The sequence below is a fragment of the Leptodactylus fuscus genome, chromosome 10 (assembly GCF_031893055.1).
Source record: "Leptodactylus fuscus isolate aLepFus1 chromosome 10, aLepFus1.hap2, whole genome shotgun sequence".
Classification (NCBI taxonomy): Eukaryota; Metazoa; Chordata; class Amphibia; order Anura; family Leptodactylidae; genus Leptodactylus; species Leptodactylus fuscus.
Window position 1 is genome coordinate 56,976,602 of NC_134274.1, and position 18,237 is coordinate 56,994,838.

The window sequence follows — 18,237 nt, forward strand, 5'->3', positions numbered from 1 at the left end:
ATTACATTATGTGCCAGGTTATTTTCCCTATGTTGCTAAACTGTAAACTGGGTCCTCAAAGAAAGTGAATTTTCCAAAATTCCTCTCAAACCAAAAACAGCACTGTGTAGGGGCTTTTAATATTGTAATAAACCTTTGTATCCACAAAACCATCAAGTAAGGGCGGGTTCACACCAGTGCCCGAACTCCGTTATGCAGGTTTCCGTTTCCTGCCCGAGAAACTGGGCAGGAGACGGAAACCAACAGGCAGTTTTCAAACATGTCCACCCGTGAGTGTCTTCTGCTCTCCGTGACAAAACCGTGTTTTTTGGTTTTTTTTGTTTTTTTTAACAGGACACAAAGTCAGACATGCAGGACTTTGGTTAAAAAAAACAGAGTCGCCGCGGAGAGCAGAAGATGCTCACAGACGCTCATCAGCGGACAGTGAATGCAGGTTTCTGTCTTCTGTCAGCAGAAAACAGAAACTTGCATAACGGAGATCGGGTGCTGATGTGAACCCCCCTTATGCAGAGATAACATTTTATGGACGTGCAAATCAGTCTACAAGTGTACCAGTGACGGGCCTAATTTGCGAATTTGCCTAGAGACAGCCACAACAGCATACCTTTGAAATTGCTTGGTAGTGCTGCCCCTTTAACCATGAATTATCTTTTCTGCCTACACTTTACTGTCATCAGTTTGGAATGTAATTTAGATCTGATAGACTCCCTTTTAAGTTTTTTTTTTATAGTGGTGTTAACCCAAGATATATTCTTTTTGGCTTGATAGTTTGCCACTAATATATCTACTAGATTTTTTTTTATTACTCCTAGTTCATCTTTAGAACTACTTAAAGGGCATATAAAAGAATTGGAGCAACCCATTTGGAGCCCGGGGGAGGTGTAAAATAACACATGACCACTAAGACCAATCAGTCTCAATGGTCACTGGCAAGGAACCGTCTCCACACCACGTCCTAATAGTCTTAGTGGAGTGTGTTAGGAACCCCAAGCAAACATGGAGAGGGTACACAAACTCACTGCAGATGTCCTTGGTTGCATCTGAACTTAGGACTCCACCACCGAGAACAAAACACGGTAGAAAATGGATGCAAACTGATGGTCATCCTTTTACATAGACATCAATGTTTAAAAAAACAAAAAACAAAACTTCAAGGTTTTTTTTTTTGAATGGACATAAATGTCTTGTATACTACATTTTTGTGTCTCCTTCAAATAAAGTAGATGGAAACGGATCAGGTTTTTTAATTAATCTATTTTATTTATTTATTTATTTACATTGCTGTTTTTGTTGAACAGATCTAAAAAACCAATGCAAACTGATGGTCATTCATGTACAGACATTCTAATTGTATGTACAAAATGTAATCTGAATAGAGCCAAAGACAACTGTGTGAACTACTGAGCCATCGTGATGCCCTGGGTTCCAAAGGTCATTCTTGGGTTCAGTGGAGATTCAAGGGACTAAACTTATATGCTATCACACATCATAGTCACAAACTGGAAATACTTCTTTAAATTCTTATAGACCTGAGAATGAAGCTGTCGTCACAAAATTAGCTTGAAAGTCCATGTTTTCTGCAAATTACATTTCATTCACAGATGCTTGTGGAGAACAGGGTTCAGGTCATCCAGAAGTAAGACTCATGCAGTCTTTGCTGGGCTTTTTCATTAAAGTTATCAATTGTCATTTACATTTCTTTGCAAATGCAGGGAGTCACATCAAAGGTGATCAAACATTTGTTCACCACAGAATACATTATTAGGCAAATTGTGAATCATGAATTGTCAATCTTGTTGAAATGGCAACTCTGAGGGATTTGGAACAGACAAGCTCTATTAAGTCTTCATGTTTGGTCAGCACCCTCCAGAGACCTCCACATTCATCACATTATGATGAAGTTGAGTTTCAGAGTGAAGTTTCAAACTTTTGCTTTTGTATTTATGCAAATTTCATACTTTTATGTTATTTTCGTGCACCGTAATTAAAAATTAGAAGTAGGTGGTATCAGGTTGGCAAAATGTGAACAATAAATGTATAAATGAATATGTCTTGCCTACGTATTTCTGCTCTATCGGTAAGAAAATACTTTTTGTGTTGATTATTAAGTTTGTACACTGACAAAATATTATATTAGAAAATATTTAAAGTATGAAGTACAGGTATGAAGAGCTCAGACAGAAATAAATAGAGTATATGTAATTTATAGAGAACTCCAACAGAGCATGAAAAAGAGAGAAATCAATGAGATGTACAAGTGACCTGCTAATCTGGGTGGATGTGACTGATCCATTACAAGTTACTTTTTTTTTTTTTTATATATATATTTTTTTTAAAGGGATTCTATCATTAGAATTCCTTTTTGAACTAAGACCACATTGTAATAGCCTTTATAAAGGATATTGTTCTCCTAACTTTCTTATTCTAATCTGCGCCACAGTTCCGGTGTGTTCTCGTTTTTCACTGTATGCAAATGAGTCTTCAAAACGACACCTCTGTCTTCTTCTCCTGATCGCCTCTTTGCCACATCATCAGCTGCATCATTAGCCGAAAGAGCCGACTGTGCACGTCCGTTCAGCCATTTTCCTGTGGCCTCTTACAAGCGTGTCCGTTCGGGTGCAGAAGAATGAGTATGAGTGGATGGTTCTTGAGAATACATGAATGGCATACTTCTTTACTTGGAATGGACCACATTGATAACAGATGCTGCTATTGGGCAATTTGAAGAAATGGATTAAATGTTCACTTTTACAAATGTAGGTCTAGTAGTACATGGGAAGAATATGCAAATCTGTCTCCCAAGATGTAAACAGGGAGACAGTGCCTCTGTTATGCTGCTCTCTATGGGAAGCACCCTGAACATCATGCCCAACTTTCCCAGAAGTCTTTACTGCATAATGCGGGGTTATAACCAAATCAATTTCTTAGCTACGGACGGCACCGTTTCTGTCTGGTTGGACTTCATCAGCGCAGCTTAGAGAGAATTGATTTGGTAGAAGTGAGAGGCTGAGAGACCAGATTATGGAGATAACGTCCATCCTTAGGGAGAGACCACCTTTTCAGGTGTGTGGAGACTTATACAGCCATAGTTGCTCCATTGCAAGGGAACATGGGAAGAATATGCAAATCTGTCTCCCAAGATGTAAACAGGGAGACAGTGCCTCTGTTATGCTGCCCTCTATGGGAAGCACCCTGAACATCATAACAGAGGCACTGTCTCCCTGTTTACATCTTGGGAGACAGATTTGCATATTCTTCCCATATTCCCTTGCAGTGGAGCAACTATGGCTGTATAAGTCTCCACACACCTAAAAAGGTGGTTTCTCCCTATGGATGGACGTTATCCACATAATCTGGTCTAGTAGTAGTGATTGTATATATGTATCTGATAGTACAACAAGGCATATCAACCAGCTTCCACATGATGTACATTGTGAATACTATATGCAGAGAGAATGGACATGTGTAAAATGATGGATCAACATTTTAATGAGGAACTCCATTGGAAATCACCTGAGCTGAGTAGGTAATGCAGTAGGATCTCTCAGAAATTTACATGGGTCACAGATTTTACAAAATTTTAGGGACACCTTGAATTTCCAACCACCTCAGACATTTCCATCATATATAACACATGGTTAGTTTACAGCAGAATCGGAGGGTGAGGACGTTTTACTTCGGGGTGGGGGCTGATGGTCATAATACTTTTGAGGGAGGAGATCACCTTGAATTTTGCATGTTCTTGGTAGGTTGTATAAGATGGTGGTGTAGTTAAACTACACTGGGAAAAAATGCATGCGGTTTTGATGTGATTTTTAATACAGGTGAAATGTGTAAAATTGTAAATCTGTAAAATTAAAGACAGCGCCAAAGACCACATCAAGCCAGCATGTACTTGTGTGGTTTTTTTTGTTTTTTTTTAACTGCACTATCTGAATACACCCTTGGAGAGCATTCACATGTTGGTGGTAAAGCTGTTTCCAAAAGAAAAAAAACCTGCATAAATAATGTGGTCTTTGGCGCACATTTAAAGCGCATTTCACCTCTTAAATCAATACATGCACCAGAATTGCATCAAAACTGAATGCAGTTTTTTGTGTTGCAGTACTGATACATTTTTTTGGTGCAGTTTCTTAATTTTATAGGTGTTGTAGTCGAATTGACTATATCATGGATCAATCAGTCAGTCCAAATTAATAAGCATGTTTAAACTACTAATAATGACACAGACACTGAGTTCCATATCACATCAGCCATGCTAGCCCCTTAGCCCAGCTCAGCACAACTGACTCTTTATTGAAAGTACACACACTTAAGAAACAAAGAAAGGAGGGGTTACTGCCCCATGGCATTCCTGAGCTGCTGTCCATCTCCCATTGGCTCCAAACTTCAATGTCCAGCCAGACACCTCCTTGCTGTAACCTGAAGACTTCACCACGAGGCACAAAGACAAGACATAAACTCCATCTTAGATTCCAAACTCCTTTGTTCAATACTATAGACACTTAGTAGCAAGGAAAACAATTAGTATTTCTACAATATAAAGTATAAGAATCTTGATTCATGTTCTCAGACTTGACATAGGTGAATTAAGTAAATGTTCACCTGTGAAGTTAAGAAACTGACCAAAAACTGTATTTTTATTTAATTTTGCTGCTCTCCAACTGCATCATCTGAAATGCATCCTAAGCCGGGGGCCCCATGTAAATGCTGCAATTTGGCAGCAAAGTGAATGGAATTCTGGCTAATCCCACCTACACATTGCAGCAAAGTATCAGCAGCGGAAATGCTTTGATTTCAAAAACCTCAGCATTTTTGTAAATTGCAGCTGGCGTTTTTCCGTATAGGTTTAATTTAAGCAGAAACTCCACAGAGGAAAATATTGTGGATTTTCTGCGAAAAACAGCAGAAAAAAAAACACAATGCGTTTCCGCCACAGCCTTTTCCATAGCACTTTTTGGCTGTGGCATTTTATGTAGGGCCTTAGTCTAATTGTGCTGTCATTATTGCAGTGGAAGAGGCAAGACTCTGGCTGTGACTACTGGTTAGGGATGGTAAAGCTCTGGATATGTACTAGAGTGCAGTATTGTGTAGTATTGTATTATGCTGAGCAGCAGGTACATTAGTAAAGCTGGGAAACTAGAGTCTAGGGTGCTGTATACATGTTGTGCTCTGCTTGTTTTTAGCTTTTTTTAATTTTTTAATTTTTTATTTTTTCCACGGGTGCCAGAAAATTTAGGGAAACTGGCATGGCATATAAGGAGGGGTTAAATTCCCGGGATTTATCACTGATTGACCATAGTCCTTCTTTGTTTATACAGGCGCAGTGACCATTAAATGCGGTTGCGTCTGGAGAATGTTTTTCTTTCTGGTGGTTTCTATAAAAGCACATTTTTGGATTCCGTGCTTGCCCAATGGGCAGACTTGTTCTAATATGAGGTATTGGTTAATCTGGACCAAGTAGATGTGCTTAAGGGTTCTCTGCCTTACTCCCTTCAAATATGCAGTCAAAGACCCAATAAATAATAAGCTGCAGCTTCATCTTTCGTCTTTTCTTCTGCGCACAGAGAAAAGGGAGCACAGGTTGCTGGAGGATTAGATACCACCTTCCCTAATAACATAAATGATTACATTTCATATATTCACTTTGACCAGTAATTCATGCAAAGAATGATCGACCTACTTTAATATTAAACTATTATATCCTTATGGTGCATGCCTTTATTTTCTGGTTCAAAGTCTAGTTCTCTAGTCTGCATTATGTACTTAAATCAGAGATGCAATTTTCCTTTCTTCCATTCAGATGATAATTTGTGGCTTCCATCACTGAGATATGTTCCTTAGTTAAAATCTAAATGGAATTGACTAGAATCTGATTGCAGCCTAGTGGACCAAAAAGCTATAAACTGGATTGAGCAGTAATATAGAAGGAAATTCTGAATACCGAGTGCTGTATGTTAATCGTATTATTCACATTATAGCTTAATGAATGTTCCTAATGACTTTTTATATCTATTATTCTGTAAGCTAAGAAGATCGAAACATTGCTTTTATTTTAATGAATTGTCATCTCTATAGCTGCCTATTGTTTAAGGAATATCAGAAAAATGATTGTATTTTATTAAGTTAATATTCCTGTATTTTAAGTCTAAGTTCACATCAGCTTTATTTTCATCCATTGCTCTGATTAATACTGTTGAACTTTGCAGTATCTTAAAAGGATTCTATCATTGGCTCTAGTGATTTTTAACTAAGCATATATTTGCATAGTCTTTAGAAAGGCTATTACAGACATACCTTTAATTTGTTAATCCTCTCAGCCGTTTTTGAATTAGCCCACATTTATTGATATGCTAATTTACCTGCATGGAGCACCAGAAGATCACTGAGCACTGTGTGTCGTGTGTAAACGGGGAGGTGAGAGCAGGGAAGACTGCTGATGATGATGACTCATCAGTCTTTCTCTGGCTCGCACCTCCCTCTGTTTACACACAGCACACAGAACTTCTGGTGCACCATGCTGGTTAATTAGAATATCAATAAAAGTGGGCTAATTCAAAAATGGCTGAGAGGATTAACAAATAAAATTTGTCTGAATTAGCCTTTTTTTTTAAACTGTAATTTTTATTGTAGATTTTTTAAAATATACAAAACATCAAAGCATACAGAGCACGAAAATAAAAAATGGGGGGGGGGGGTTAGAGACCAATTAAAGTAAATTACACGTCCCAAGGTGTCCATATAGCTTGGAAAGTCTCAACGGTGTGGTTAAGTGAGGCCATCAGATTCTCCAAACTGTGCACATCTTTTACCCGGGCAATGAGGTCCGGGCAGGAAGGGGGAGAGACCAGCTTCCAGCAAATGGCAATACGCATCTTAGCTGCAGTGCATAAATAAAGAAACAATTTAGAAGACTGTTTGCCAAGATGTATAGGTGGAAGATTCAGAAGGTATGTAAGAGGATCTAGTGGAACCCCACAAATAAACAAAGCGTCCGTAAGGGACTTAACCTCCAACCAGAAGGGGCGAATCTGAAATGGCCTTTCTAAAGGCTATGCAAATATATGCTTAGTTAAAAATCACTAGAGCCAATGATAGAATCCCTTTAAATTATAAATCCCTTTCATAGTTTTAGAAAGATTTGTGAATCTGTTGTATGAACCTTCATAAAGATGGAGTGTTTGTGTTTAGAAACGCCAAAATTCTGACTCAGATACCCACATGTCGAGCTTCTCCATGAGACATATATTTGTGGTATGCAACAAGTATACCACATATACTTGAGTATACCACATATACTTGAGTATAAACCAACTCGAATACAAGCAGAGGCCCCTAATTTTACCACAAAAATACTGGGAAAACTTATTGACTCAAGTATAAGCCTAGTCATAAGTTGCAGCTCTTCAATTTGGCCTGGACACACGGCCGCTAAAGCGACGGCATCTATGTGTACGGTTCCATTGAAATATAATAGTCCATAATTTTATCCACCATTTCAGATAAAAAGTCTGGTCAAGTGCAATGCAGCTTAATAACTCCATGTGCCTCATAGTAATAGCAGTTAACACCATCATGTCCCTCACACTAACCCCCTGTGTGCCTCACATAATAGTTACTGAAATGTGAGACATATGGAGGTAATGATTAGGTAGCTTCATAATTAAGGTCCTTTATTTGTACCCCCATGTGTCTCACATAGTAGTAACCCTTATATGGGACACACAGGGGTTAATAAGAGGGACAAGGGGTTAACTTCTATTAATGTGAGGCACATGAAGTTACTGAAACTAAATTAATAACCCCAAATGCCTGACATTACTAGGAATAGTAACCCCAGTATATACTGGTGTGTTTTACTTTCACTTTGTTACACGGAGCCTCCTCTCCTCGATACAGGGCAGCAGCAAGGGCCTCCCGGACTTTCATCTCTCTTGCTAGAGAAGAGGAAGTGTCCTATAGCATTGCTGTAGCAACCACTGAACGACATTCCCCCTTCGCTTAATATATGCAGGTCCTTGAAGGTCCTGTGCTCCGTGTCTCATTTTGCCAATGCAAATGCATTGCTTAAGGAACCGATCGGGGTCCCTGACCAATGCATTTGTATTAACAAAATGACAATTAATAGTTAGGGCCCGGGACCCTGACTCGAGTATAAGCTGAGGGGGGCTTTTTAGCATAAAAACCTTGCTGAAAAAGTCTTCTTATACTTGAGTATATAAATTATAGGCACAAAACATGCCCACAAAAAACCTTAACTCACAATCTGTAAAGAACAAATATTTGGTGCATGCATCAAAACCCTATAAATTTTGACACAAAATAAGGAGACACAAAACATCTCTCACTTACTAAGGACACAGATATGTATTTCACAAAGTAAACTGACATAAATTGATACATTTACACCATTATAAACTCGCTATACTTTACATAAGAACATCTGCTCCATATTTGTTCTTTTCTATTTCATAAATGTGGCGACCCAGTCATGTTTGTCTGTTCTTTCTGGCTTACCCTGTTCATAACTATGATGTAAGTGCTGTGCACCATAACTTGTGGCGTAAATGTAGACAGAAAAGTGCCAGAATTGATAAATGTGCCCCATTCTGTCAGCATCAGTCATTATTCACTGTAATGTAAAAAACAAGACTGAAGCCTTCTTCCATTTTGTTTAGCTTTCATGTGGTCTAAAGTGAAGCTCAACATTTGTACCTCATCAGAAGTGTTTTCAAACATGGCTACTGCTACATTTATGTGGACATCTGCATATGCTTTGCTTAGGAACATTAAGCTGGCCAAGACTTTGTTAGTGTAGAACATGAATAATTGATATGCTTATGGTGACAGAACAGTCTCTTCACACCAGGGCACTCCTAACTAGGATATAAAGTGCAGCTAGTAGACGTCACAATTTTTCCCCACTTTTATTTATGTATATACTCCCACGAGTGAAGGCTTATGGCACAGTCAATTACTAAAATAGCATGCGGTTAAGGGCAGCATATTTTTCAATATAAATTGTAGCGCAGGTGCATTGAGCATTACTTTATAAATGATACAGCGCCAACGATCAGCCCTTAGGCAATTTGGAGCCTGAGCACATTGTTCCTTCTACAAAGTCACGGACAATATATTGTTGCCCTTACTGAGAATGATTTTTAACCAGCAAGAATGTCATATTTTTGGAAAATAAATTTACAGCTAGAAACAATACTTTCAGCTCATATGTAAGTTATCTAATGAAATAGAATTTTCTTTCTCTCATGCACCCAATGATATAATGTGTATGAAAGTTAAGTCACTTAGTTATAGGCTTTGCTACTAAAAATGCGCGTTTGTTATTTTGAAAAGTGGCTAAGGATGCTATGAGACACAAGGTTTTTAGTTGCTTTAAAGCGAAACTAACCTTTTGAACAACTTTTGATGTTCTGGTAGTATTTGTGTCATTAATACATTTTCACATTTTGTCTCCTTTTTGTGAAATTCAGCTTTTTTTTGTATTCTCTCCCTTTGTTCTCTATTGAGAGCTGCCCCTTGATTTTTACTTCGTATGGTGTAGGGGCTTGCGTGTAGCGCAGAAAAAATGAGGGTGTGGAGGGTTACTTACTGTTATATCTTGGACATTATAAAACATAGAAATGTGACTCTGGTGTTGTATGAAAGAAAAGATTCTCTTCTTTCATGTAACACTAAGTTTGTATTTCTACCTGTACCTGTATTATTTCCAGAATAGATACATAAAGAAATTTAGCACTCCAGAGAAGTATGATAAAGTCATGCTTCAATTTCTGTTGTCCACGTATAAGTATGAGCAGGGCGAATCGTCATGCTCATACTTATATGTGGACAACTTAAAGGAATTCTATCATTGGGATTTTACATTTTTAACTAAGCCTATCTTCTTATGCAAATCAGTCTTCTCGGAGCACGGTGGCCATTCCCCCTGTGCTGTGAGCACCCCCACGTCATTATCCTGGACCTGCATCGCTGCCCCCTCTTGCTTGCTGTTCACTCCTTCTTCTCTTCTCTCTTTCTTGTCGCGTTAGTGCCAATGAAATCTCATGCATGCTCCGTATGATTGGCCTCAGCCTCAGCTTTACATCATTTAGTAAGTGCTGTTCCAAGTGCTGTATGCTATTTAGACTGTACTATTTGTAGGGCAGTGTCAGGCAGGAGCAGGTAAGAGGTGTGATTTTCATCTCTGACACTGACTGCCTCTACTTGGAGCTCTGAGTCGCGTCCCTGCCTGACCCTTATTTCACATCTGCGTTTTGTAATCGGTTCGGGGAGTCTGCATGGGGACCTCCCAAACGGATTACCAAACGCAATTGCAAGCGCTGTGCAGTAAAAGCACATGGACCTCATAGACTATAATGGGGTACATGTGCTTGCTGCGCATTGCCCGCACGAATCATGTGGACAGGAAAGTAGATTGTGAACTACTTTCCTGTCCACATGTTCTGTGTGGAGATCTGGTGGCAAGCACATGGACCCCATTATAGTCTATGGGGATCCGTGTGCTTTTTTTTTTTTTGTAGATTGTGAGCCCCACATAAAGCTCACAATGTACATTTTTCCCTATCAGTATGTCTTTTTTGTGGAATATGGGATAGAAATCCATGCAAACACGGGGAGAACATACAAACTCCTTGCAGATGGTTTTTTTGCTCTTGGCGGGATTTGAACACCAGGACTCCAGTGCTGCAAGGCTGCAGTGCTAACCACTGAGCCACCGTGTGGCCCCCGTGTGCTTTTACTGCACAGTGCTTGCAATTGCGTTTGGTATTCCATTCAGGGGGTCCCTATGCGGACTCCTCCGAATAGAATACCAACGTAGATGTGAACCAACCCTGACACTGCTCTTTTGACATTACAGAGCTTAAATAGCACATCAGACACCAAAGTGAATAGCGGTTGTTACTTAGGATGTTGGAGGTTAGAGAAAAAATTCCAATTGTACTGGAATCAGTAGAGCAAAGCCTTTTAAGGCCAGGGCCCCACAGACTGGAAATGCTGCAATTTGCCAGCAGCGGAGAGGCTGCGGGAAAAATCGCGGCATTGTACAGTGCAGGCAAAGTGGATGGGATTCATGTGAATCCCATCCCCACTTTGCAGAAAAGATCGCAGCGCGGACACGCTGCGATTTGCAAAACCATTGCGGCTTTGCGAATCGCAGCATGTCATATATTTCTACGGAAACGCCAGCGGCTTTCCCGTAGATATAATGTTAAGAGAAAGTCTGCAAAATACTCTGAGAAAATAGAGAAAATACTCTGTGAACGTTCTCTTAAAGGCATTGCGGAAAGAACCGCAATGCATTCATGTAGCGCTTTAGTGCTGCGGATACGGCCCGTGGGGCCTTAGCCTAACAGATACTAAGAACTTGAATAGGTAAAGGTGGTGAAAGGTCGTCTTTAAAATCGAGAAAACCTAGTTAAACGTGATGTAAATCTGGAGATTTGTAACAGCTGGTTATTTTTTTGTAGTTCAGTTCTAGAATTTTGGTATTGATGGTTTGATAGCGATGTTTTTAAAGTATATTATTAATTTCTGTCTCAGGTTATACTTCGTTCCTTTACTTGGTTGTAATAAACAATGAAATGACTGATCCTCATTGATTAAATTGTATGGCTGAGTAGACGTGGGGATTTCTTTTGTTCTGATATTCTTTCTAAAGATGATGGTGTCTTTATACTGTAGTATATGGTAACTGCAGAGATATAATAGAACTTCACTTGGCTGTCATCACGTCTTTATTATTGAGAAGTGTATTGACAAATTATTTGTGCAGTACATCAAGCAGTATGATTTACTATTTGTGTTCAGTAGCTGAATTAACATCCATGAATAACGTTTTGAATTTTGGTTAATTTTCTTTTTCAGTAGTTTAAGGCTAAGGCCCCATGTTGCAGAAAGCAGCTTTATTTGTTGCAGATTTTGTTTCCTTTTTTTGATTTTTTTGGTTCAAAGCCAGGAGTGGCTATAAAAGAAATGGGAAATACAGTATATAGGAAGTTTGTATACTTCTTCCTTCACTGCTTATTACCGTATATACTCGAGTATAAGCCAACACGAATATAAGCTGAGGCCCCTAATTTTACCACAAAAAACTGGGAAAACTTATTGACTCGAGTATAAGCCGAGGGAGGAAATGCAGCAGCTACTGGAAAATTTTCAAAAATTAAAATGGTCAGAGTTTTTGGGTGCAGTAGTTGCTGTGTGCTGGGGAACGGGAGGGGGTGTTTTGGTTGTCTGTCTGCCCCTTCCCTGAGCTTGAGGACTGGGGATTTTCCCCCCATTTGGAATTCAGCCTGGCTGAATATAGGGTATCTGCAGTGCTCCTATTAACCACTTCCCGACAGAATAGGAGCACTGCAGATACCCTATATTCAGCCTGGTTATAGTCAGACTGAATTCCAAGTGGGGGGAAAAAACCCAGTCTCAGGGAAGGGGCAATGGGACAACTTTTTTTTCCAGCTACGGCGTTTACCGTACAGGAAAAAATATTTTTATGGATTTGTAGAGCGGGCGTTTTCGGACACAGGGATACCTAACATGTATGTGTTTCACAGTATTAGTTTTATGTGTGTTCTCGGGAAAGGGGCGGACTTTTTCAGCACAAAAAGTGTGCTGAAAAACTCAGCTTATACTCGAGTATATACGGTACTTGCTTTTGGCTCAAAAGCTGCAGAAAAATCTGCAACTAAAATCAGCTGTGTTTCCGCAACATGGGGCTTTAGCCTAAATCTGTATTTTACTTTGTATAGAGTGTACCTTTACTAAAAACAGCATATTGAAGGCATACTACTGTTATTTTAATAGCTATTTGAGCTTCACCATTTGACTGGACAAAAAAAAATCTAGAATACTGCATATAAAACTGCTATTACGATACCTATTTTTACAAGTTGTGCAATAACTGGGTGTTCCATAGAAGCCTCTTTGGGAACTTTTTCACACAGCAATGTAAATTATCTTCCCTATTATATATATATATACTTCCATACAAACACCTATCAGCCAGACCAACAGGGAGTCACCAGAGCTGTGAAGGATCTCAAGTACATCCTACAGACCACAGCAGAACTAGCAGGCCTGAAACGAACCAAACCAATAAGACAAACCAACAAACAGTCCCACAAATGGTTCGACAGCGACTGCAAAGCACTACGCCATACCCTAAGAACAGCCTCCAACCAAAAACACAGGGACCCCAACAACAAGGAGGTGAGGGAAGCCTACAACAATCTATGCAAGCAATACAAGGGCACCCTCAGAGAGAAGAAACAGAGATACCTCTCCCACAAAATCGAGCAACTAGAGGACTCCCTCCAGGACAGCTCATTCTGGGAGACCTGGCACCACATGGGCACAAAGCCCAAGAAAAACTCTCTCCACATCCAAAATGGCAATATCTGGCTCAACTACTTCAGAGGTCTCTACAAAAACATCCCAGAAGAAGAACTAACTCCAGAACAGCAACAGATAATCACCAAACTGAGGGACATGGAGAAAGTCATCAAAGACTTCCAGAACCCTCTGGACTCACCAATCACCATAAAAGATATACAGGAAAGAATTGTCCTGCTGAAAGGCAAAAAGGCCAGTGGCCCTGACGGCATCCTACCAGAGATGATCAAATACAGCCCTCCAGCAATACACGCGGCACTGGCAAAGCTATTCACCCTCGTGCTCAATGCTGGACACTTCCCCGAAGACTGGAACAAAGGCCTCATAACCCCCATCTACAAGAATGGAGACCAATATGACCCCAACAACTACAGAGGGATCTGCGTCAGCAGCACGCTGGGGAAACTGTTCAACAGCATCATCAATAACAGAATCCTCACCTTCCTCACACAACACGGGGTCCTCAGCAAGAGCCAAGCAGGGTTCATGCCAAACCACCGCACCACAGACCATATCTACACCCTGCACAGCCTCATCAAGACGCACGTCCACAACACCAGAAGAGGCAAGATATTCGCCTGCTTCGTGGACTTTAAGAAGGCGTTTGATTCAGTATGGCACCCAGGCCTACTCCTAAAACTCCTAGAGAGTGGAATAGGAGGAAGAACGTACGACGTCATCAAGAGCTCCTACACCAGAAACCAGTGCAGTGTGAAGGTGAATGGGAAAAGGACCGCATACTTCCAACAGGCCCGAGGGGTCAGACAAGGCTGTAGCCTGAGCCCAACGCTCTTCAACATCTATATCAATGAACTGGCTACAGCCCTGGAGGCCTCACCAACCCCAGGCCTCACCCTGAACAATCGAGAGGTGAAGTTCCTGCTGTATGCCGATGACCTCCTACTCCTGGCCCCCACCGAGAAAGACCTCCAAGAAAGCCTGTCAGTGCTGGAAAAATTCAGCACCACATGGGCCCTACCCATCAACCAGAAGAAGACCAAAGTCATGGTATTCCAGAAGAAGGGCCACAATAAAGCCTCCACCACCCCACAATTCACACTGAACGGCTCCACACTGGAGAAAACCAACAGCTACACCTACCTGGGGCTGGAGCTCAGCCAATCAGGAAGCTTCAAAGCAGCAATAGAAACCCTGAAAGCAAAAGCCTGCAGAACCCTCTACGCCATCAGAAGACAACTGTACCACCTCAAACCACCGGTGAGGGTCTGGCTGAAGATATTTGACGCTGTCATCTCCCCGATCCTTCTCTATGGCAGCGAGGTTTGGGGCCCAGCCACCTACCCAGACCAGTCAAGGTGGGATTTCAGCCCAACAGAGAACTTCCACCTGGAGTTCTGCAAATACCTGCTCCATGTCCATCGCAACACCACCAACATAGCCTGCAGGGCAGAGCTAGGCAGACTCCCCCTATGGCTCACCATACAGAAGAGGGCGCTAGCTTTCCAGGCACACATCCAGGTGAGCAAGCCTAACTCCTACCACCACCAAGCCTGGCTAAGCCACCTGAGCAAACCAGACATTCAACAACCAAACAGCAGCCAACCACCAAACCAAAAACACCAACAGATGATAACCAAGGCCGAAATAAAGGCGACCACAGAGGCAAACAGAGAGCGGTACATTGAAGAATGGAGAAATGAAATAAATAACTCCAAGAAACTCACCGTGTACCAATCCCTACAAAGGGACTACACCATGGCCACCTACCTGGAGAGAATACGCCACCCCAAGCACAGACAGACCCTGAGCCGGTACAGACTGAGCGCCCACAACCTAGAGATAGAGACGGGGCGATACAGGCAGACGTACAAGCCACGGGAGAAGAGACTGTGCCAGCACTGTGACCAGAGGGCCCTAGAAGACGAGACCCACTTCCTGCTACACTGCACCAAATACTCAGCTGTGAGGGCCGTCTACTACCAAAGACTCTCTGCCCACATCCCAGACTTCATAACTGCAGACGAGAAGAGGAAACTCTACATCCTACTGGGAGAAGAAGAGGCCACCGTGGAGATCGCTGCCCAATACGTGTCCAGCTGTCACCAAACAAGAGGAAGATGAGACTCCATGGACTGTTATATTTATCCCAAAACACCCGCCCCACCCACCCCCACCCCCACCTCCCCCTCCCCATATAGCAGCCACCAACGAAGAGGAAGATGAGACTTCACGGACTGTTATACCCCAAACCAACCGCCCTGCCCCACCCCACCTCCAACCCCCCCATATAGCAGTCACCAACGAAGATGAAGATGAGACTCCATGGACTGTTATAACCCAAACCCCCCCCCCATACCCACCACCCACCCAACCCAACTCCCCCCCCCCCCACCCACTTTACTAGCTTTGGCAATGCCAAATACCTATTCGGACGTGCCAATAAAGCATTTTTTGATTTGATTTGATTTGATATATCAGAACAAAATGCATGAAGATATACATTTTGTGGGGTTTTTTTTTGGCACAGTACATGTGCAGCTATCGGTATTTAATACATTTTAAAAGCTATTCTTTGTCATGTCTCACTCCAATAGGAAAAGAAGACTTCCAATTTAATTATTTTTTTCAGGAAAGTAGCATAGCAAATCACCTTCTCCATGCCCTAAACAGTAGCTTTATATGCAGGCTTTACATTCAGTAGGAAGTAGGACTCCTAGGATACAAATAGCCAATCATTAATAAATATTGTATAAACCTGGCTTATATCAGAAAATATTGATCTGCAATTTTAAATTTCTTTAAATCTACAAATAAAAATGAACAGCTTTGATAAATCTGCAAGTAAACGTCAAGCAATTTATCCTATTTCATGGTGTCTATTAATCTTGTATAGAGGTAATAGATTAAGCAGTACCCGCTTCATTGTTTCCGGATGTTTTTATAAAATGTTTACCTGAATTGTGTCTACTTCATTGCCTCTACCGTGGACACATAGGCCAGTACGGAGTCTGCCTGAGTTGTGCTAAATTGTGTCTCATTATAAAGAAAAAGATGAACGGCTAGTTCAGAAGGAAAAGAATACCGTTGAGGTTTATATTTAATGATTTCTCATTACTGATTTCAGCATTTTCTTCTTTTCCCGCAGATTTATCGGACTGTGTTCTGAGCTCCATTCCAGTCGCCCTGTATTTATCCACTAGTGCAGTCGCTGATCAGATCTTCTCAGTGTCGCTGGCTAATAATGATCTGAAAATCCTGGCAGGGAAATTCTTTACTTTCTTCAATGCGCTAACCGGTATGTGCAAATATCCTAATATGTTATGTATCATGTATAATGTTACAGTGGACTTTTTAAAGTTTTTATGGGGACCTGATGTTGGTCAAACTATATAAATTAAACTTGTCAGTATTGTTAGTGATCTTTCACCTACTCATTTATGGGCAGCAATCCTGATAAGTCCTTCTGTTTCATGGATAGCCTTTGATTACATTAAAAGCCTGACTTATTTTATTTTGATAAAGTTTGACACTCAGTACTGGCTCCCACCATCAGGGAACCGGGAAATGCGGTTCTAACCGCAATATCTTCTTTATTATTTTGTGTATCCTCTCCTGATGAGAATGTTCAATCAAAACGCGTAGAGAGAGTAGTAACTAATAGCATATCTAGTGTGAACCCTGGGTTGTCAAAGAATGGCTGATTATCTAAACAGACAGGGACACAGACTATGTGCTTAAGTGTCAAGTGAACTTTGTGTATGAGCGGATGCTCTAGGGCAGTATAAAATATTAGAGCAGGGGGGTAAAAGGTATCTATCCTATACAACGACGGTATTAGACAGGTTACTATTGAGGGAACACGTGACCAGTGTTAACCAGCACCTGTAAAGTTGTGATTAGTATTCCCCAAAGCTAAACTACCCTATTGTATTTCTGGCACATAATAGTAGGGACATTGCAGGAAAGCAACATTCTTAGTGTTCCTTATGTGCTTATTGAGTTGTGTACTTATTTTTCAGCCCTAGCTACATTGTTTAGAGTTTTAGCTGACTATATATTAAAAGTTATGTTTTATGCTAAGTGTTATTTGTAAACTTGTCAGTATTGTTGGTGATCTTTCACCTACTCATTTATGGGCAGCAATCCTGATAAGTCCTTCTGTTTCATGGATAGCCTTTGATTACAATAAAAGCCTGACTTATTTTATTTTGATAAAGTTTTATATGAAACATATTTTTAAAGCATTGGTGAGGTTTTTAAAATGTTTCCACGATATTATCTATATTAAGAAAAACCTAAAAAAAATTCAGTTCTGGTTCTGACACTGTCCGCTAGGCTATATAATATGCTTATACTTACTGTTTTCTGTGGGAGATTGCTTTCCCGCATCCACCTCATTTCTCAGCACAACTCATCATGTATTTGTGGATAAAGCACAGAATCCACCAGTCGCAATAGGCGATTTCACAGCTTACCTACTGTCTCTGCATAATGACTTCTGCCCAGGTCACAGGGCATGGCTACAAAACTCTCTAATCTATAGAGCAGTGGTTCTTAACCTTGTTTGAGGTACCAAACTCACCAGTTTCATATGCACACTCACCGAACCCTTCTTTAGTGATAAATCAAATATGATTTATTTCCAAATTCAAGACATAGGTATATGGTTTTTTTTTTTTACTGATACACAAAATGAACCGTGCATATGGCCTAGGGTTCGATCGAACCCTGGTTAAGAACCACTGCTATAGAGTCTACTCCAGACAATTAGTATAGCCTTTAGTCCTTCTACATCAGCGGTTCTCAACCTGTGGGTCGCGACCCTGGCGGGGGTCGAACGACCAAAATACAGGGGTCGCCTAA

At 40.8% G+C, this 18,237-nt stretch overlaps 1 protein-coding gene across 1 annotated transcript in view; it reads left to right on the plus strand.

The window, feature by feature from the left end:
• LRRC20 (leucine rich repeat containing 20) overlaps positions 1-18,237 on the plus strand; it is a 542,624-nt gene that overhangs the window by 149,227 nt on the left and 375,160 nt on the right. The window contains exon 3 of the mRNA XM_075258259.1: positions 16,520-16,669. Within this exon, the coding sequence (XP_075114360.1) occupies positions 16,520-16,669 (150 nt within the window). The remainder of the gene's footprint in view (positions 1-16,519; positions 16,670-18,237) is intronic.